Here is a 21,309-nt window from a genome sequence, read left to right on the forward strand (position 1 = left end):
ATTATTATGAGCACTGCAGTGCAGTAAAGATAATGTGGTTTTAAACAAGCATAACTACATCATAGCTTGCTCATTACCAGATCACAAGACAAAGCTGGACAAGTCTAACTTTGCTCTATTAAACATTGGTTTGCTGCCATCTTGTGGTGAGTTTTGGAAAAGCAATGGTTTGAATGGATTTTTTATTAGTTAAGCATGTAGTCTGAAAGAGATTCAGAGGGACAATTAAAAAATTTTTAAAGCTCTTCATAACTAGTATCACATGTCATTTAGTGTCAAGAAGGAGTTCAGTTCAGTTTTTATTTAATTCATTCTTGAGACAAAACACAAAAAGAAACAAAATATGATTTATATACAAGAATGACAAGGGAGCAGAAAGAAAAATCTTATATCAAGTGTTCCTTTTTTACATAACAGTTCATACAAATATACAAAAATTAGCTAAAAAAAAAATGCAAAGAAAAAACTAACGAAAAAAAAACTCAAACGTATGTAAAATAAATGTAAAATAAAATGAAGCCATTATATCATCTCACATCTACCTGCCAAGGCACCCTTCATTTTAATCCATCACAACAAAGCAGAAAACCATTAGAATGTATTTATTTAACAGGTGATTTTATCTTTGTACAAAAATATTATTTAATTTAGCTTCTATAGCATCTTTCCCTCTGGGAGTTTACTATTATTAAAGTATATTTATTTAATTTCATCTTTGTCCAGATTGTTCCATGAACAACTTATTTTTACAGAGATACATCATTCTGTTATCTCAGTTCTAAAAACTGGTTCATCTTTTTCCTTTTAAGTTATATTTAATCTCTTCTTTTTTCTAAAGTTTTCTGAATATGCGATGGCAATGTTTTCGTATGTGCTTTGTACATAATTAGTCACAACTGAATTAATAATGAATTTATGGATCTCTGTGATTCCTTCTGCAAACGATTCTTAAAGCTCTTTTTTGTAAAATAAAGAGTTGTCTAAGTATTATAAATACTTTCCCTGATTTCAACACAATAAGTCCGATTTGGCTAAAACACTACGTTGTATTACACAAGTAATGTTTTTATTATTATTATTATTATTATTATTAAAGAAATCTTCGCTTTTGTGAAAGATAGTGATTGTTTAACATATTTTTCTATTCTTTTGTGATTCATATTTGATTTCCAACAATTTTACGCAAACTAAGCTGGACTGATTTGTCCCTCGTCACTTCCCGTAGTTGTTGTGTGAAAGGACGTGTAAGTTGACTGGTTTTATGTAAATCCTTTTATCAAATTTATGTCTGCACTGTCCTGAAAATATACACACGTTTGTGGCGCATGTTGTCTGCTTTCCTGAATTAAGTTAACATAAAAATTGCGACAATTTATCGCTGTTTGAAAAGGGAAAGGTTAAACCAAATCATCTGACAGCTAACCTCAGCTAATGGTAGTAGCTGCTAATGCTAGCTGTTTTGTTAGCAACCTAGCTACTTGTTTAGTTTATTCATTTTTTTTAACGTGTCACATTTTGAGTCTGTTGTATTAGTTAGAAGTGTCTACAATAAACATGTCTGAGAAAGCGGGGGTATTTTCTCTCTTTTCTGCTTTTTGAAAAATACACGAAATTATTACATCATGTCCGCTTCTGTAACTAGTTTGCGCTGGTTAACATGCTGGAGCTAGTCTGTAGCGCGTAGGCTAATTTCAAAAGCTGCCTGAGATATTTGGTTTTCCAGTATTTATTTATTTATTTACTGTTTATTTAATCAACAGATTACAAGTTTGAAGGAAGGCGAAGGAGACGAACTACAATGACCAGCAGCGTAAGTGAAACATATTTCCCCCCCGAACTAAGGTTAGCTATCAGGAGTGGCGTGTATGTGAAATGGACAGAAAGAAGTGGGAACATAATGTGAAATGTAAAATAAAACTAACGCAATGGCTTCCGCATCGCTAAAACTTTATACCTATTTAAAAAGAGTCCATAAACGACAAATGTTGAAAGTGAAAAGATATATTGTTAAGAATAAACACATCTAAACATGTAGTAGAGCCATGGCAGCAACTCCTTCCCATGATGTTTACCTGTCTTACTTTACAGCTTCCTGTAATGTTGGGAAACTGTGGACTTTGTTTATTTTATTTATGGAAATGAACGTTTTTTTCCTTGTCTATTTCTTCTTTCTTTTTTATTAATTTTTTTTTTTTTAAGGAATTGGTTCGTATGAACACAGTGATTTAAAAAAACGACTAATGTGGATTTGTTTTAGTTGGATCACAATGAACTGGCTTGAACTGATTATGTCTGTGAAGTGCCTTGAGATAACATTGTTGTGAATTGGGGTTACATAAATAAAGCAAAATTTAACTGAATATATTGTTAATCTCATAGAGCACCAAATGCTTTTATTTAATTTATTTATTTATTTTCATCTTTAAGCCAGGGGCCACATAGTGATTAAAAAACATTTTTTAAATCCCCCTCGCAGCCTTTATTCAACCAGACATATAAAACCCAGTAGTCTATTACATGCTGATGGGCCCCGAAAACTAAATGTTTTCCCGAGCTTGGTGTGCACGTAATGAGAGTTAAATTGTAAAAATCACAAGAGTGACTCCGTATGATGAAACAAGCCCAAGAAGAGCTTTGTAGACCAAGGTGAGCTAGTGTGCTTCTCTGCCTACATGTAAGGATGGTCAGCCAGTCTTGTTATGCTGCAGTTAGCTGTAAACCTGAAGGGATGGTGATAAACTTAGTTTAAAGATGTTAAAAATTTAGAAATCAGCGGCTTTGGAAACGCTTCTGGGTCGCTACGGTGCTTGTATTGATACTTCAGGTGTGTTTACCTTTTTCCAGCTTGATGCAGGGTATCAATTAAATTCTGTTGAGCTTTATTTCTATCGTGCAAATTCACAACAAAGTCATGTCAGTTACTTTACAGACACGATCAATTCATTGTGATCTAATTAAAACCAATTCTTGCTTAAAAAACCCCCCAAAAAACAACTTGTGCTTGTCTTAAGAGTTGGTGGCCTGCAAAAGCATTTCATAAGGTTGGTTTAAAAAATATTTAAAGCCTTGATTTTTACATGGCGAAAATTAAAAGTACCAACATGTTAGGTCCGACTATGTCTTCATCACGGTTAGTGTTATTTAGTCAGTGTCACAAATGAGCCAGAAAACACCAATCTACAAGGTTTAAAGACAAGGAAATGACAACATTCTTAATAATGTCAAGGGAGAAAATAAAAGAAAATGAAGGAAAAATAAATAAATTAAAGAAATACTAAGAAAATGATAATACTAAAGGGGAGAAAAAACACTAATACATCTATACTCAACTTTCATATGGTAAATGTACGTCACAGTCACATATTCACACACTGATTGCAGAAGCTGCCATGCGAGGCGCTCAACCACGACCCGTCAGGAGCAATTAGGGGTTTGGTGTCTTGCTCAGGGACACCTCGACGCTAGCTCTCTGGGCCGGGATCGAACTGGCACTCTACCCAGTGATCCATGCCGCCCCCACAATATACCATCCCAAACATGAAAAAATCTTCAAAATTACACAAAAAGAAGAATATCCTTCATCATTGAGTTCGGGACACTTTGCCTTCAGTTGTATGAACCACGTTGCCCACTGCAGCCATTTTCTTATACCATCAAGTCGTCCTCCGTCCTTCTCAGTGACGTCCAGCACAATAAGTTGTAAAGTACTTGGGAGCAACATGTGATACTGCAATCACTGAAATGTCTCATCTGATGTTTCAGTCAGATTAAAATCCTGAAAGATTTCATTTTTCCAATGATGCAATTTCCACATTTAAAGGTTCCACGAGGTTAATGCAGGCGACAGTTTTAACGCTGCTGTCCGAAGCAGAAAGGAAAACTCTGCTTCACATGGAAGAAGCCTGCTAATTAGCTGATGTTCCAGTGGTTTTTATTTAGCCTTTTTTTGTTTTTGCATCACAGAACTTTTCTAAAATTCACCTCCATTTCCAACTTTTTGGAAATGCGTTGACATCAAATTCATAATCAGCTATATTTTTATTTTTAATTAATCTTCACAACGATTCATATTTTGTCTTTGTGAAAGTTAAATGAAGTCACATTTTATATGGTGTCAAGGGTTTCATATCTTTATACCATATTATTTATTACACAGTGGCCTTTAGCCTCTTTGATTTCCAGTACATGAGTTATATGAACAAGTTATATTTTCTGAAGCCATAGATGTTAATTTAATACCAGTCAAGCAGGTCTGATTCATTTCCATGTCAGAGGTTTCTATTAACAGATGGTCTCGTTCTTCTAGGTGCTGTGTGGTCGAAGCAGGTTGGTCCTGTCTCAGGCCGCCGGCCGCCATGCTTTGGTTTCTCTCCGGGTCGGCCGAACCAGAACCTTCTCTGCTGCGAGCTCAGACGAGCCTTACATCGCTGTCTCGCCCACAGACTCAGGTTAGTCGTCATCAAATGAAGGTTGTTTTCATGTAGGTCTGATGGGAGTTCATCATTCACGTTTTAGCTTCTTGTTTGTTTGTTTTTGCTTGTTTATGGAGTAATTGGAGTTTCTGCAGAGGACAGCAATGCAGGAAAAACAGTTTGTCTTCATAAATCCGTGCTGATCAGAATTTGACTCGTCTAGTTAATAAAAGCTGTCACATCCAAGTTAAAGCTAAAAAATTTTACATTTTTCTGTAGATTTAAGCAGACTAAACACAACTCTCAATTTTTTTAACAGTAACATTGGTCTCCTTCCTTCTCCTAACTCCGCTGGAGTGGGTATTAAAATAGCAGAATATTCCACCGTGTTCCATCTCCTCCCTCCAGGCCCAAGGACAGTATGGCCGGATGAGAGCATGGGTCCATTCGGACCTCAGGACCAGCGCTTCCAGTTACCGGGTAATGTTGGCTTTGACTGCCACCTGGAAGGCACGGAGAACCAGAAAAGGGCTCCAGTCCACATGGTGGTTCCTGATGTACTCACTACTCCAAACAGCTCAGAGAGACACCAGTTCATACTGGCCCAGTTCGTTAATGAGTTCCACGTACGTTTTCCAGCAGTCTCTAATCAGACTATTACACACATGGCACTTAAGTCATGGTAAAATGTGTTTTGTCTAACAGGGAAAGTTGGGTCCAATATCCACCAGAGTCCACAAAGCTGAGCAGTACTTTAGTCAGACAGACACAGACTGCTCCATAAGTTCCTGCCCTGAGCTTTTAAAGAAAGGTAACAGAAAATTACCCAGCATTTTCCTGACATGAAGTCAAAGAAAAAATAATCAAAAGTTTCCTTTTAACAAAAATTTGTTTATCAGAATTGGAGCTGATGTTCCCTTCAGCGCCCACTGCCTCCATCACAGTCGTCACGGTAACACAGAGGAGCAACCGGTGGGAGGACGAAACTCCAGAGCAGGACAAGGACCTGCTGCATCATAAGGTGAGTCCACTGATTTATAATTCATGGTTAAGGCGAGACATGACGAGACAAAATCCTGATTTTTCTTCACATTTTTTCTTTTAGACTAGTGGAAAAAAGATGCACACTGATCCCCACCTTAGCAGCACTTTCCAGTCTCTGTGTTTTAAAGTTTTAATTTAAGGATTTTTTTTACATCTCATTCATAACCTGATTTATAGAAAAATTTAACCCCCTCCCTCAAGAAAAGAAAAAAAAAAAAAACAGATGGCAATTGAGTTTTTCTCATATTATGTGTCAAAGTTTTCCACTTCTACTGCATTTACACACACAAAAAAATCCAGTTATGCTGCTGCCTGTGTTTTTAAAGTTTTTACAGAATTGTTTTTTTTAATGTCTCATTCATAACCTGATTTAAAGAACATTTCATTCTGAAAATATGGTATTTTCAGGTTGTTGGTGGCATTTTCTGGTTTGTGGTTAGTGGAGATTTACAAAATCACCTCTGTGGTTTGTCAATAAAATGCAACAAGAACATTGAACCCAGCTTAATGCTGTGTTCAGTAGGGCTGCAACGATTAGTTGATGTTGTTGACAATAAAATAGTTGACAATGAATTTACCCGTCGACTATTGTCGGCAAAAAAACAAAAGAAAAACTACAGAGTGAGACATCTTCTTCTTTTCCTATCTCTGCTGAGAGTTGCACATGCGCACTAAAGTCCGCCAGGGGAAAAATATGGCGACCAACCAGGGAGCAAAACGGCAGCAGAGGATGTAAAAGTCTAGGATAACTTCACGTTAAACTTATAAAATAAATTAAAAACATGTGAGATTTGTAAAGCGGACCTTGTGTACCACAGAAGTACATCTGCAATGCTTGAACATTTAAAGAGGAGGCATGTCGGACTTATATAACAACCTCATTCAAGATTTCAAACCTGAAAGTGAAATAAGATCCATTTATTAATTATGAGATACATAATCTGATTGGTCGACTAGTCGTTTTAATAGTTGATGACTAATCGACCATCAGAATAGTCATTAGTTGCAGCCCTAGTGTTCAGTATGCAAATTAGTCCACTTCTGGCTATATAATACCTCATTTGCAAATTTAAACAAAATAGAAATGAGTCGTAAAGACGCCCTACAGAACTTTTGCAGCTTTTCTCAAAGTTTATCAAAGTTGAAGCATCTTCTGACTCAGTTTCTTACTCGCTGCAGTTTGTGAGCGGTGCAAAGGAGATGTGTTTCGCTCTGTGGACGGCGGGGTACTGGGCCGACTTCATCGACCCAACAACAGGAACAGCTGTGAGTTGTTGGATGATATTTCATGTGCAAATTACCTGCTATCACAGTATACAGACGGTTCATAAATGTCTTCACTTTTCCTCCAACAGTTCTTTGCATCTCCGTCAAGTCAAACCGTGCTGCAGACAGAGGAGGAGCTGACACATCTGGCACATCTGGGTTTTCACATCGAGGTGTCAGGCTCCTGCACCGTCATTCGCCACATCCTTAGAGGAACGCCTTTATTTGTAGGGACCGTTTTCACCAATGCACCCACCAACAGTGCTGCTATCGCCAGACTACAAGGACTATCAAATGTATTTGATGAAGAGGAATAGGCTTTTTATATTTATATATATTATTCTATAAGAGGAAATCCGAACACAGTGGCTCTAATTGTGGTTTGAAGATGCTTGATATATGGTTGGTTGGCTTGTATCAGCCGAGTGTGAAGACTGTCAGAGGAGTTGACACCCATTGACAAATGCACATCAAGTGTCAGGTTCCTGTTGCAATGAATCTGCAGAAATTGTTAATGTTATAGAGGTTTATATGTATTTATGAAAAGGAAACACTTAAAGGTTCTAACTCACAGGGAAAAAATGGGCAAAAAAACACAAGATTTTATCTGGAATGATATCAGGTCACTTTTCATAACCACATGTACAGTCTTGATTTTGTTTTTTCTTTTGAGTCTGTTGCACTGAATGTAAAGAAATAAACAGCATTTCCGATGAAGCGCCACAGTGCAAATAAAGTGATTTCTTATCAGGCTGTAGTGGCTTTGTGTTTCAGAGGAAATGATAGTGGCCTCTTGAAGTGCTCAGATTCATCATACTTGGTGATGCAGCCAACAAAAGCAAACCTCACTGTGTAGCAGTCATGCATCAGACAGGTGAACAGGTGGAGGCTCGGCAGACACACCTGCTGGGAGTCGGTGCTGAGGCTGATGGGAGAGGAGGAAATGTCATGGATTCTGACAGACTGTTGATTAGGAAGGTGTCGGTTTCTGCTCATTTGGAGAAACATTAGCATCTTGTCCTGTGTGGAAAAGATGACTGGCTGAATATGTACACACATTTTAACACAAGTCAGACAACTAAAACAGCAGTAGAAAGAAAAACATAGCTTTTGATTAAGGTTTTAAGGTTTTAAATCTTTTTTAGGCCATAAAAAAACAAATATTAAACAAGACACTGACTGGTTTCTTTCTTAGTTTACCATCTATAACATATGTATTGAACATATGTATCCATTGATTTATCAGCTTTATGTTCTTTAAATCATTCTATATATTTTTTTCTGTAGGGAGGTACTCATGAGTAAGAAATAGGTTTAAATTTGTTTCTAAAGCTACAAAAATTAAATATAAACTACACTGGTTTAAAGAGAATATTTTAAGCTGTGTAGGTATGTTTTTTGTGTTTTTAATTCAGCATAAGAAGTAGTAGTTCTAACCAGAAATGAATCTTGAGGATAAGAAACAACTGTGATCAAGATCCACAAAAGTTATGTAAAATCTCATTTAAAAACGAGGTGGAAACTGCAAATCTCACGGATATCCATTAGGTTTAACAACACACTACAGAACTTTACAACCTATTTAACGTTGTGAAAATGTTCTCCCAAATAATCTGGAACTCTGGGTTTTTTTGTGATGTTTTCATCATTAGCATCATCATCAGTAGTTTTTTTTAAAAATAAATCTATATTATTACATAACATGATTTTTAACAGATTCACTTTCATTCACATTGATTATTTAGGAGAAATGAACAAAAACGGCATATTCAGAATAATTTTGAATAATTCTCAACACGTGGGATTTCACAAACGGTTTAATGTACAAAAGCTGTGTAAAAATACACACTTGTGTTTAAATGTTAAAGATTTGTTATAAATAAATTCATTAAGGGAAAAAAAGTAATTTAATATCAAATCTGATTATTATTTCTACCACGTGCAAAAACACAAACCGTGTTAAAAACTACTGTACATCGTGTGCTTTCCTATGAAACCTATCCAGCTGTGCAGCTGCTGATCATGATGATGATGAAGAGAAGCATCGCTGCAGGGCGAAGCCTCCTGCTCGAGCTGACCAGAGGAGAGGTGGAGGAGAAAATGGCGCTGCTGTTATTTCTGGGCACCAGCACGTTGCAGATGTTCCCCTCGCAGCAGGACGTGCACACCTGGTGGGATGAGAGGGAAAACGTTGGGAAGGAAATGATCTGCAGGGATGTGATGTTAGATGAATTCTCCTCACACCTGGTAACCGTTATCAGTGAGCTCCATGCAGCCGGTGAAGCGACAGTTCTCCAGGGTGGCGCAGCGCTTGCTCACGGACACGCTGTCTCCATGCTTATCCATCATGTGGAGTGTGTAGCAGTATCTGGTATCTAGAAGAAGTTGTAATATCGTTTCTGAATATCAACAAAGAAATTCTCTCTGTAAAGCAAAGTTTACAATCTACTCAGCATAGCAATAATTTTTATTTCCTGTCAGCTGTGTTAACCATCTGTTGTAGTTGTACCTTTTGGACAGTACACATCTGGGGCCCAGCGGTTGCACTCGTAGTTATCTGCAGCGTCTTGACACGTGAAGCATTTAAAGCCACCGGGGTGAGGAGTGGCTGTGGAGATTGTTATGCACAAATTTAAAAAAAAATATATGTGAGTGTACCTTTTACAAGGTTAACTTGAAGCAAAAAACTCTCATTTATGGATCAAGGCTTGTTGTGCCTCTGACAGGCTAAAGTCAACTGGACTTTTATTCCATAGTTCTTGAAGATGCTTCACCTCTCATCTGAAAGGGTTCTTAGGTTTTAATCCAGTGTTAAGGTCACATGACTCACCAGAGTAATCTGCTGGTCGTTCAAGCTGTTGTTGCCTGTTAATTGTTTTACTTAAAGACTAATGTGTGAATGGTTGTGAAACCTCCTGGAGGAGAGTTAAAGCTTCAGACCACCTGCCTCCTCCTTTATTGGCACCTCTCTAAAACCATCTGTCTTCTCGTCCTAAATGTGGACCTTACCCCAAAAGAGAGTCCATTTTCGTTGAGATGCAAATGACAGCCGAATCTTGATCTATAGAGCTTCTCTCAGCATTTATGTATGTATTAAGTAATTGTTTCTACTAAATAAAGGTCTGAACTGCATGCATTCAAGTTAAATTTTATTCAGACTATCACAATTGTCATGATCTGGATGACTGAGTATCTACACCAGCACAGGATGAGGGGAAGTGGGTGTGTTTTGTTAGTGGGTGTTTATAAGTAGTAAATAGACAAGTTTAAAGATTATTAAATATGAAATAGACACTGACTGGTTTATGGATAATATATTAATCTGTGTAGTGTCACCAGAAAGAGGCTGTATAGGTCTGTCCTTTGTGGTTGTAATTGAGTAGAAGAAGTAGTTTTTCTAACCAGAAACAAGCTTTTAGGTTAAAAAAACAACCTTGATCAACAGTCACAAATGTAAAGTAAAACCTAAATAACAAAAAGGTGAAACTCTTATCTACTAGGTTTAAAGTAAATAAACCAGGAAGTGTATTTCTTCCAGCTGTATAAGCTTCATAGCTACTGTTTGTAATTCAGTAGAAGAAGTTATCGTATTATGAAAGACATGTAGGCATGTGGAAGATTTTAGTACTTTGGCACCCCCTAATGAAGGCCAGAAATATACATAATAAATGTCAGTGTGCCACCAAAACAAGTCAGAAACACAGATTTCTGAGACTATAAAGTTATGTAGTGTTGCTTTGAAGTCAATAAACTTGCTTCCAGAAGGTGAAGACATAAGCTACATAAATGCTGGGTGTAATTCAGTAATGGAAGTAGTTTTTTTAACTTAAAAGAAACTTTAAAGATGAATACTTCTCCGCAAAAGGACTTTCCAAAGCTCTTCTTTGGATGTTTCTGCCTTTTGTTCCATTCTCTGTCCAGATGATCCCACACTGCTTCAACTATGTTGAGGTTCTATTGTTTCTATTTCTTACGGACATCACTTTTAGATCCTGTTTATCTGCTGCAGATAGTTTTTCAGGTCTGATAGTTCTTCTTTAGTCCTCCAGTTGTCTACTTTCCTCCAGTCTTTAAGGAGACACTGCACACTATGCTGAGATGTGCCACGTTTTCAGCTAATAGCCATTCGGGAATCCCCTTGTTATTGCAAATATACTTTTTATGTCCAACAAACTGTGTTATCTTTGGTATTTTTCATAGATGCAAGTAAGAAAATGTGAACAAAAGATGTCTTTGCATCGGTACAGTGGTTTGCAAACTTTTTCTACGGTTTTGGGGGGCCTTTGGAAAAATAAACATTCCCAGGCCCCCCAATCCCAATCCCAGAAATTAAGAACTTAATTCCCAATCCCATGCCCCCCCACTATGCTAGTAACAATTATGTGCTAAGTTGTCGACACAACACTGGTTCATCTTTTGAGTTATAAGCCTTTTACAATAATTGAATAATTCATAGGTCATATTTAAAAGGCTTTAAAAACAATGAATAAATTCCTCTTAAAAGGGACAAGAACCGTACTGAGAAAGAGTGAAATCACTTTCAGAAAATTTGGAAAATGGTCGCTCCAGACCACATTAAAATATTACAAGAAAGTACGGCTGCTTGGAAGTTATAAAGAAAAGACAAGTGGTTTCAGATGTTTGCACAGTGATGTATATGTGTAAACGTAGCTGCAAATGTATAATATTTACTATAAAATTATTCACATTGAAAAAAATCTAAAAATATTGTTTGTTTAAATGACCTGTTAAAAATAATCATAAAACATTGTACTGATATTGAGCTAAAGAAACTGAAAACCTTCATCAGTCTCTCCTCAGGTCCAGCTCTCAGCTGGATGCTTGCATGTGATTTCTGCCGCATTCCTGCCACTCATATTGACCTGGAGGCCCCAGCGGGTACAAAATGTTAACTGTGCTCACAAGCATGTTGCTTTGAAACCGCTGGTGTATTAATAATGTGGATTTACTCACACATTTGCCAACCTTTTTAATACATTTGTTTCTGTTTCATACATCTGTTTATGAGACTTCTTTTGAGGTAAAGATTAATCACTTGTGATCCAACGTCCAAAAAATGGGATGCCACCCATGTTTTGTTTGTTTTTCATCCATTTTACAAAATCTTTTTTTTAAACCAAAATATTAGTCCTTTTTGTGTTAATTAAATGTGTTTTAAATTAATTGTATGATCTTTTTGTACTTTTTCTGTTTGTATTTTAGAATTAAATTAACTCACTTTCGAAGAGAGGAATTAACCTGTTTTTTAACCATAAATTCATATCAGCAACCAACTTTGTTGTATGTCCAAGGCAGAAAATATACTTGCCTCCCATTTACATAAGCACCTGACTATATTGTCAGCATAATTGTTCACATACTAGCTTGTGTACTACATTTGTTTCCAGAGGATTCCACTAAGAGGCGAAGAAAAATGAAAGCCTCCAAAAAAAAAAAAAAACCCCTCTTCTTATTGGTGGAAAAGTGCACCATATCAACCAATCAAAAAACAATAGAATTTTAATTTTGGTTGCTGAGGAAAATGGTAACCTGTAACTGCCTGAGGACATGACAGAAGATGAAATGCAAGATAAGCTTGGTGACCATAATGATGCAAATTACACATAATTAAAAGCAACTATAAATCTGGCTTAAGTCCTGCATCTTTTCTTGACAATGTCACTATGTTGGTAGTTCACTTTGATAGGTGGGTGGTTATAATGATCCCAATCTGAGTTTTGCATGCTAACAACTACAAGTAGGACCAAAGCACAGACTATCAGACCATAATTGACTAAATGACTATAGTTATGTTTTTAATAAGGCCTAAAACCAGCTAATAAGACCCTTAATGCACAACAAAAAATTGCAGTAGGGTAAAAATGTATACCATCACACTTTTTCTTTTGTTTTTGGAACAAAGAAAGTCGCCCCCTGCTGGGGATTAGAAAGAAAGCAGATTTAAGAAAAATGTCAGCTGAGGTTGATGAAAAGTTCATTACATTCTGTTAAAATCTTTGAACGGGCTAAAGGTTTGGCCAAGAAAAGAAACTCAAATAAAACTTAATGGATTACCAAAGTTGGTAAATTATGAAATGATGCTCTTACTAGAGGGATGCAGCAGCACGATATCCTTCATGGTGAAATCCCGTGACTGAATGGTTTTCAACTGGTCACAGATGGTTGTCAGGAAAAGGATCCAGGCCACTGTTGGCCAGGCCTCCATCACTGGCCCCAAGTATCTTCATCCACCTGTAGGCCTGCCAAACACAGAGTAAGGTTTAAATATTAGCAAAACACTAAAGTGTTTCACATTTTCATCCACTTCATACACCAGAAGAAGCTATTTCATTTGCCCAAACCAATGAAAAATGCTCATATATCTTTCTCCTTTGTGAGGAATTTAATAAAATGTGAAAAGAAAGTGTAATTAAGCCACAGCTACAGTGAACCACACATCAGGAGGTGTTGTCAAGTTAATAATAGCAGGAACAGGCATATATAAGTGATCAAATGTGTGTGTGCTCATGCTGTGCACCCAGTTCATTAACTAAATGTCAAAGGAGCCCTATGAGTCAGCTCCGAGCTGTATCTCTTAACATCTGTTGCTGATATTTTATTACATAACACAAGAAGCTTCATGATTTGATAGAGTAAAATTCAGTTATGGAGTGTCTGTTATTTTTATGCTCTAACTTCTTACATGTTCTTGTGTAATCGGGATTTATATAATTGACTTTTAGACATATAAAGCAGTGATGTGGAGTATGTGTGAATGCATAAAACAAAGGGCCACAACAAGAAATATATTTGGAAAATGAGGAAATAGTACATGCAGGTACATTTACAATTTGGAAAATGCAAAAGTTTGATAGAACATGATCAAAAATTACTCTGGCTGCTTTATACAGTAAAGTTAAAGAGATTAATTTATTTTCTGAACTTTCCCTACTGTTTCTGAGTTATAGAGACCATTTGTTCATACAGTATGGTACAGTATGAAGTGATTTGGTGTGATGGGGTTCAGTACACTACAATCCAATACTATATGAAACACTATGGTATGAAATGGTATGCTACGATACAGTATGTGCAATGCAATGTGGTACGGTATGGTCTGGTACAGTATAATACAGAACGATGCAGTACAATCCAATACTATATGATACGGTATGGTACGAGGCAATTCGATATGGTGCAGTACAGTACAAAAAAGTACTATCTAATATTATATGATGTGATATGGTACGGTATGCTGTGATGCTGTATATTACAACACAATACAATTTGGTGAGGTGTATAGCGATACAGTATGATACAGTACGATACAGTACGATACAGTGCGATACAGTACGATACAGTACGATACAATCCTCTATGAAAAAGTTTTGTACGATACAATTTGATATGGTACAGTACGATGCAGTGCAGTATGGTATTATACAATGTAGCGATTTATCTGGATTTTGTGCTTTTGTGTTTTTTAAATGATGACATCCCAGAATGAAAACAAGCCAAAATGAAACGGGAGTAACAAGGCAATTTTTTCAAATGTAAGGAGTAGAAAGTACAGATAATTCAGTGAAAATGTAAGGAGTAGAAAGTACAGATAATTCAGTGAAAATGTAAGGAGTAGAAGTAAAAAGTCAGCTGAAAAAAAATGACTCCAGTAAAGATGCCCAAAATTTCTACTTAAGGTAACCAAGTATTTGTACTTTGTTACTTGACACCTAATAACTACCTTTGATTTTGCCAAAAATGTTACAAATTCATGCCTTTATCGTGTGTTTTTGTTGATCTTCCAAGTGCTAGCTCTATTAAACTTTGTTCACATGGTTCATGCCCAATAGTGCTAGTATATTAATAATATGAGGTAACTTTTAAGTTTACAAAGACGTTAAGCATGAAAATTTCACTCTTTATCTGACTTCTAGGTGTAGAATTGGGCCATCAACCCAGGGGTACCATAACAAAGTCATTATATTTTTAACATTAAATCAGGTTGTTTCCTATTAGTTCATCTTTGCTTTTCCTGAGTTATTTCTGTGAAGTCAGCTGAGAAATCCCATGAAGAAGTCAGGAATGAAAGTTAGATTTTCCAACGGTAATCATCAATAGGTAATCATGCTATAAGGCAAATGTTATGTTTCTGTGATAATGCTGGGAGACATTTTAAGACTAAGACACTATTATGTCGATTATGTAAAAAGAAAAAAAGTACTCTTCTTATTTTTTTCCTTTTAAAATTAAACATTTCCTGTGGAGTTTGGTATAGGTTAAGCCATAATTATTCCATAACAATCCTCCAACTTCCTTCCTTTACTTGAAATAGTTATATTTTTGTGTATTTATTTACCAGGAGGACATCTAAAGTCATTTGCCTGGGCTTTTGCTTACAGTCGAGGCAGAGGTCTCTAACAAATGCCCTTTCTTAGATCTACTGAGATGTCAATCAATGAATTAAACACCAGATGACCTGGTTTTTCCCCTTTATTGAGATTAGCAGATCCGTGTAAGATCAGGTCTGGGTTCAGCCCCAGGCTCTGTGCCAGGCAGTGCGGTTGTAAATGACTGTTTTCTTTGCATTAAACATGCCCCAGTAAAACTAATCCATGTCTTTTCTGCAGACTGAGTAGCCATGCGGTACTACGCTACAACAAGAGCACGCACATACTATTATTCATTTTAATACTTTCTGCAGACAATCCAGAAATGTTTCCCCAATTACAATGACCACAAAAAAACACTTAGTAGTACATATTTACAGACAGCCATTTAAATATTTTGCTTTTCAAACAAAATTGCAATTCTTTCTTTACTTTTTTCCAGGTCTAAATAGAGGTCTCTTAGCAACATAATAGTGATAGTGATATTTTTATGAAATAATGCTGTTGTCATGGATCATTGTGGATTTACTCTATAAAGTCTCAGAATAAACACTACATTTAGTGGCTGGATTGTAAACCTACTGGACAGGAAATAAATGCCTGGAAAACTTCTGTAGATCACCTAAAAGGTAAACTATCCATCACATTTTACCCCACAGAGCTACACACTACCGTTCCTGAGACACCGATGATGATAGAAGTGGTAGACCTCTGGAGATCTGCTGGAGTTTTAAGAGCTGATGATGAAGTTAAACACTACCGTTCCGGAGAAATTGACAGCAATCCGGGGTTAATAGTGCATATTTACTGAAAAACAATAACATTAGAAGCTTAAAATCTGCCATATTATTACTTACATATTTTGGTTTTTCAACATGAATGGATAAATGTTTTTCATGTCACCCAAATAATGAACTTTTTTTTTAATCGCTTTGCAGGAAATGCATGCAAATGCAAATTTTAGCACAGAGGAAACTTATCTGCATGCACACTTGTAACAAACAGTATTAATTTACTGTTCTCTTATGCAAACGTTCAGTTCAGTTCTGGAAACCAGGATTAATTAGACCATTATTTGAAAGGCTTCAGGGGTCTCACAGTCCAAGTGCTTCCCTTCATTCATCAACCCCTCCAAACTGCGATGCTACTGTGGTGCTCGTAATGATACAGTGAACTGCTGAAAGGAAAACTTGATTAGGTCTCCAGCTTTGAGCTGTCTGATGGCTGCCCGGCCTTGCTGGGAGTGAGGACAGGACAGAGGGCCAGGGATTAAGTACAATAGCTTCCTGTTAGAAGTAAAGCAAGAGGTTTTATATCATCCAGGGTTCAATCAGCTCTGACCTGCTACTTCAAGTTCCAGCTAAAAGACCTCGCGGAGCTAAAAGAATCTGGAGTGAGTCTCCCCTGACGACGGAGGATGAGGGAAAGCTGGTGAGTGGGGTTTAACTGTGCCACCAGAATTTACCATAGTGGACTGCTTATTCGAGGGAATTCTCTGTAGCTAAAATGCACAGATGGTCCTTAAACACCTCACATGCAGCCAGCTGGTCATTGTGAAAATCAAAAGATGATTAGTGCATGTCCAAGTGGCTTAAAAATTTGCACCACGAGTCCAAAGCAGTGATTGAATGAACAACTGTTGAGCGAGGCAAAGAGCATGCACACATGTACTCGGATTACTCAGATGAACATATGTGGAACTTATTGTTGCTGAGTTCAGGGCCATAAATCAGCCATCAACGGTGCAGAGGATAAGTTGTGTTCACCAAACACATCGCATTTCATACATACATACAAATATTTAGTGCTCAAAAGAAACTGCAGGAGATAAATGTGTTTGTAACTTAGAAGAAATTATTTAGAGAAGAATGCCATGTGATAGTGGGATTACCAATGAGGTGGAAGGACAGGGTTTAAATAACCCGGAGGCCCCAAACATGCTAATATATTACTTTAAACTAGGACACGTCATTTACTGTACAGTATGGCAGCTCTGTTGGGCCACGTTATTTACAGTGCATCTGTACAAATTCCACTCCCAGAAAAGTTCAACTAAAACAAAAGCTTAAATTAATATTATTTGTTTATTTATTTATTTATCTATTTTATTCCATTTTTTTCTTTTTTGTATTTATTTTGTTTTATATAATTGTAAATAAATTAAGGCATTAAGGGGCTAAGCACAAAGAAATGATTTACACTGTTTTCACTGACAAACTTTATTTAAAATGTGAATAAATCTATAATAATTGTGTTCAGTCATGTAGAAAAAAACAGATATCAGTCCCTCCGAAGTTCGTACTGATCACATCACAGAAGTTTTTGCATCTTTCTCTAATAAGTTCTTTCTCATCTTAGAGACGTAAAACCAGACGTCAATTTTTTCCTGACAGCAGCTGAAACCATAGACTGTATAAAAGATGGATGGAGCCTCCATGACGTCACCCTGAGGTTACTGAAGAGCTGAATTGAATCTCATTGGGCGGTTCCCACTGTTGCCATCTTGGCAGCGTCACATGTATCATTAGTCCCGGAAAATCCAAAAATGGGCAAATAGGTGGAGCTGAGAGGGGGACTGTGAAGGTGGGGGTGGATGATTGACACCCATTAAACTCTGAGCTGCCTGTAGCTAAGAGCTAACCGAGCTAATGGTAGCTAACCAGGAGGTAGGCAGGTGTGATGGCTGCATTTACAGCCACACGAGTGGTAACCTGCAGTGGACAGTACTACACACACACACACATATATTGTTTTCATATTGGATTTAATTTACAGACCCCTATATGATTTGTTTGACATTAGTTTAATAATTTACATCACATATATTCTAAAATTGGTGCACGTTTTGGTTTATGTGATGTTATAATTTGTTTTCTTTTGAGTTGTTTCAGTGGCTCCAGTCCCTTGGCTTGGGAACTAGAAGGCCACAGGGTGGAGCCAACTAATTGGACCAGACTACACACCAGCATCAACGGGGGGAGACTGGGTTTTCCTTTGTTAGCTTAGTTAGGTTTTTGTGTGTTACCCCTTTGTGTCTTTTTGTTTGGGCTGATCAGCCACTATTTTAGTTTAGCCTGGTGTCTCAGTTGTTGGGTCAGTTTGTTTCATTTGTTTGTTTGAGATATTTTGTAGTTATTTAGGTAGAGTTTTGTTATGTTGACCTATTTTATGGGCTGGATTATTCATTGATTTAATAATTGTTTTGGATTACTTTTTTGGGTTCCAATAAAAAAAAACAACTTTTTTTGAACTTTAAATCTGTACCTGACTTATTTTCACTGCTCAGTCCATCACAGCGGGCTAAAGCTAAGGAGTGCTGTTAGCCGGCTAAAAAAAGTGTAAATGAGATTTGCAGGTGTTTCCATTGAATGGTGTTTAGCGTATTAGCTGTTATTCTCATAAAATCTCATCCTACGAGACTCCACTTTGAGGAGGAAGATTTCTAATTCTTTGTAAAACTCTGCATTTTGATGTTTTTTGCGATCAAAGATGGTAGTTTTATATATATATATATATATATATATATATTTAATTATTTGTAGACTTCTGTCTCCTCCTGCATCTGCTCATACCATCTTTAATTAAAATGAACTGGTCATGTGACCCCCTACGTCACGCCCAGGCATGTGTAAATGCGAAAAAAGTGTTTCCATTACACTTTGATGATATACTTCTATATTGACATGTCTGAAAAAGCATCACGAGAGCGTAAAAGCTTTGTAGCCATATTTAAGATATTATTCGAAATGTAGGTGTTTCTATTACCAGTTTTTTATTGCCATATTTAGTTTTTGCACAATTCTTGGGGTAATGGAAATGCAGCTTGTGTTGAGTCCCCACAGTTTTTCAAGCTACTCCAGAGCCCATGTGGCTGTTTAGATCATGGTCACATGTTGGTTTCATGTTGGAAACAGGGGTTTCCATTTTCAACCTTAACATTTTTTCCTCTCTAAATCATTAAATAACATTTTGCACTGTAGATGTTGGATTTTCTTTTTTTTTGTAATATTACTTTGAGATTTATTTATTTCAAATTAAACAGGAATTCTTTGACTGAGTTTGGCACAATGTGGTGACTTGGAAAGACCTTTGGTGGATGCTCCTTTTATACCCAGTCATGACACCCTAACCTGTCATCAGTTATTTTGCTAATTGTAGAATTTTACAGAAAGCTATTACGTTTATTCTGTTTTTAAAAATTAAAATAAAAAATAATTAGATACAAAAACTAACATACAAATAAATATATTTAAATAATAAATACTTAAATAGTTAAGGAACAAACAAACAAATAAATAAGTTTGCATTTATTTTCCGAATATCTAACTTATAATTTCCATTTAAAGATTAACTTTTTCCCTAATAATTTTTTTTTCATTTACATTCATAAAGACACTGAAGTTGATCAGTAAGTATGCTGAAAATCATTTCTTTGTAGCTACCTGTGTCTGTTAAACAAAGCTTCACATTTCTACCCAAACGAAAGATTTATATTTCTGTTCTCCTCTAAAAAACTTGTTAACTTTTCAGGAAATTGAGTCTGTAGTTTATTTGACCAAAGTTAAAATGCATTTAAACTGCACTGGAAACATTGTTGTATAAACATAAGAACTGACTGCTTGGAAATCATTCAGAATAAGACACAGTAATACATAAAAATACATCATTTACTGTATTTTGCATTCAGGCTACAGTTAAGGTGATCTGATCCAGACACATGTACCCTCACTTCACCGCTCTAACTTGACCAAACCCACCAACCTGCTCGAGCACTGACGCTCACATAGAATAAAAATTTAAAAGCGAACAAACACATTCCTCAGATGACGGCTAACTGCTGCACTCTGGTCGCGTGAGTCAGAAATAAACTAACTAGAACTAAATTAAAACTTAGACCACCAGGATCTCCTTTGAAGTGGTGCAGCTCAGCTCTGCAGACCAGAAACATATGGCTGGGGCTTAAGTCGGGTCATACTGCTGCTTTTGTCCTTCCTCTCTGTACCCGGGTCAGGGGTACATGACTGCATCTAAAACATTCTCATGCCTCTTGTATACAGTACAAATACAACATTTGCTACCCAGTCATCTCCATTTGGGCATTGTTTCATGACTGTTAAGAGTCTTTTTTTACAAGGTCTTTGCTGAGCTGTGTATCTCGTAAAATGTTTCACTCCTTAACAATGTTTCTTCATGTCTGAAAAGGTCAAAGTAAACTATATCCTGCAGTGAAGTTGACTCAACTACATGTTAGACTATTTAGAGGCTGAGCCCTGAAACAATGTTCTGCATGCTGGGAAATCCGTACTAGCCCTAATTCCTAATTTAATTTATTAAGTTAACTGAACTATGAGACTTAATTTATTTAAGTAATTCAGGTCAATGTTATAGAAGAATTATTGCTTTCAGAGTGTGGTCTTGAAAATTCCCTTTTAATTTATTACATGTTCAAAATTCATTTATGAAGAAATATGAGCTAATAAGACACCACTAAATTCTTGTGTGTGTGTGTGTGTGCGTATGTGTTTTACAGGGTAACTGTTTGTGTTTCAATGTAAAACCTGAATCTGACATTAAATTGCCAGAATAAAATTTCGTGCAAAAATCTCTTCAAAGTGTATTTACAGTACTTACTAGACAAAATAAATTACTAAATACTTACACGTCGTAGATGAGTAATTGAGTATTTATACTACGTTTATGTAATTAATGTCATCGCAGGAGTCGAGATAGTCTTGTTTCATTGAATTTTTTTCTCCATATTTCTACTAAAACTATCGCAGTTACGGTTTAATTGCACTGAAACTTGACATTTGACGTAAAACTGGACGCAAAACATACTTAAGCTTTAATATATAAAAAACAGCGAGCCTGCAACACATTGATGATCAAACTTACCTGATTTAATTCCCCTGTGAAGCCGCTGAAGACTCAACTCGAGGCAAAAGAAAAGCAGAAGCGCTGCTGCGCGAGGCTGGAGGGAGGAAGGGGCTGTGACGTCACTGACACGTCACTAAAAGCCTCATTAGTCACAATAATTGTTAAATCTTTATTTATACATCCTTAAAATTTGATAAATATTTATTACAAACACACATGTTTAATAATATTTATAATAATAATAATATTGATTATGATGGTTATTATGATAAATTATTATTATTATTATTATTAGTTGTTGTTGTTGTTGTTGTGATAGTAGT

General features: G+C 36.4%; 2 protein-coding genes across 5 annotated transcripts; one reads left to right on the forward strand and one right to left on the reverse strand.

Annotated features, from left to right (window-relative positions):
• Window positions 1–1,202: 1,202 nt before the first annotated feature.
• On the forward strand, window positions 1,203–7,439 carry mmadhca (metabolism of cobalamin associated Da). Of its 2 annotated transcripts, none has more exons than XM_041978512.1 (8): window positions 1,203–1,244; window positions 1,761–1,810; window positions 4,307–4,448; window positions 4,821–5,038; window positions 5,118–5,223; window positions 5,312–5,433; window positions 6,636–6,722; window positions 6,812–7,439. In XM_041978512.1, exons 2-8 carry the CDS (start codon window positions 1,799–1,801, stop codon window positions 7,037–7,039), a joined length of 915 nt encoding a protein of 304 aa, XP_041834446.1. In that variant the 5' UTR covers window positions 1,203–1,244; window positions 1,761–1,798; the 3' UTR covers window positions 7,040–7,439. The 2 variants fall into 2 exon arrangements, with proteins under 2 accessions (XP_041834446.1, XP_041834447.1); XM_041978513.1 differs by lacking the exon at window positions 1,203–1,244 and adding an exon at window positions 1,262–1,434.
• Window positions 7,440–8,505: 1,066 nt separating this feature from the next.
• lypd6 (LY6/PLAUR domain containing 6) lies at window positions 8,506–21,062 on the reverse strand. 3 transcript variants are annotated; one of them, XM_041978524.1, is made up of 5 exons: window positions 21,005–21,062; window positions 12,831–12,992; window positions 9,232–9,330; window positions 8,967–9,097; window positions 8,506–8,890 (listed from the first exon to the last, which is right to left on the reverse strand). In XM_041978524.1, exons 2-5 carry the CDS (start codon window positions 12,946–12,948, stop codon window positions 8,720–8,722), a joined length of 519 nt encoding a protein of 172 aa, XP_041834458.1. In that variant the 5' UTR covers window positions 12,949–12,992; window positions 21,005–21,062; the 3' UTR covers window positions 8,506–8,719. The 3 variants fall into 3 exon arrangements, with proteins under 3 accessions (XP_041834458.1, XP_041834457.1, XP_041834459.1); XM_041978523.1 differs by having other exon boundaries at window positions 8,506–8,893; XM_041978525.1 differs by lacking the exon at window positions 9,232–9,330 and having other exon boundaries at window positions 8,506–8,893.
• Window positions 21,063–21,309: the final 247 nt, after the last annotated feature.

The sequence above is a fragment of the Melanotaenia boesemani genome, chromosome 24 (genome assembly GCF_017639745.1).
Source record: "Melanotaenia boesemani isolate fMelBoe1 chromosome 24, fMelBoe1.pri, whole genome shotgun sequence".
Taxonomy (NCBI): domain Eukaryota; kingdom Metazoa; phylum Chordata; class Actinopteri; order Atheriniformes; family Melanotaeniidae; genus Melanotaenia; species Melanotaenia boesemani.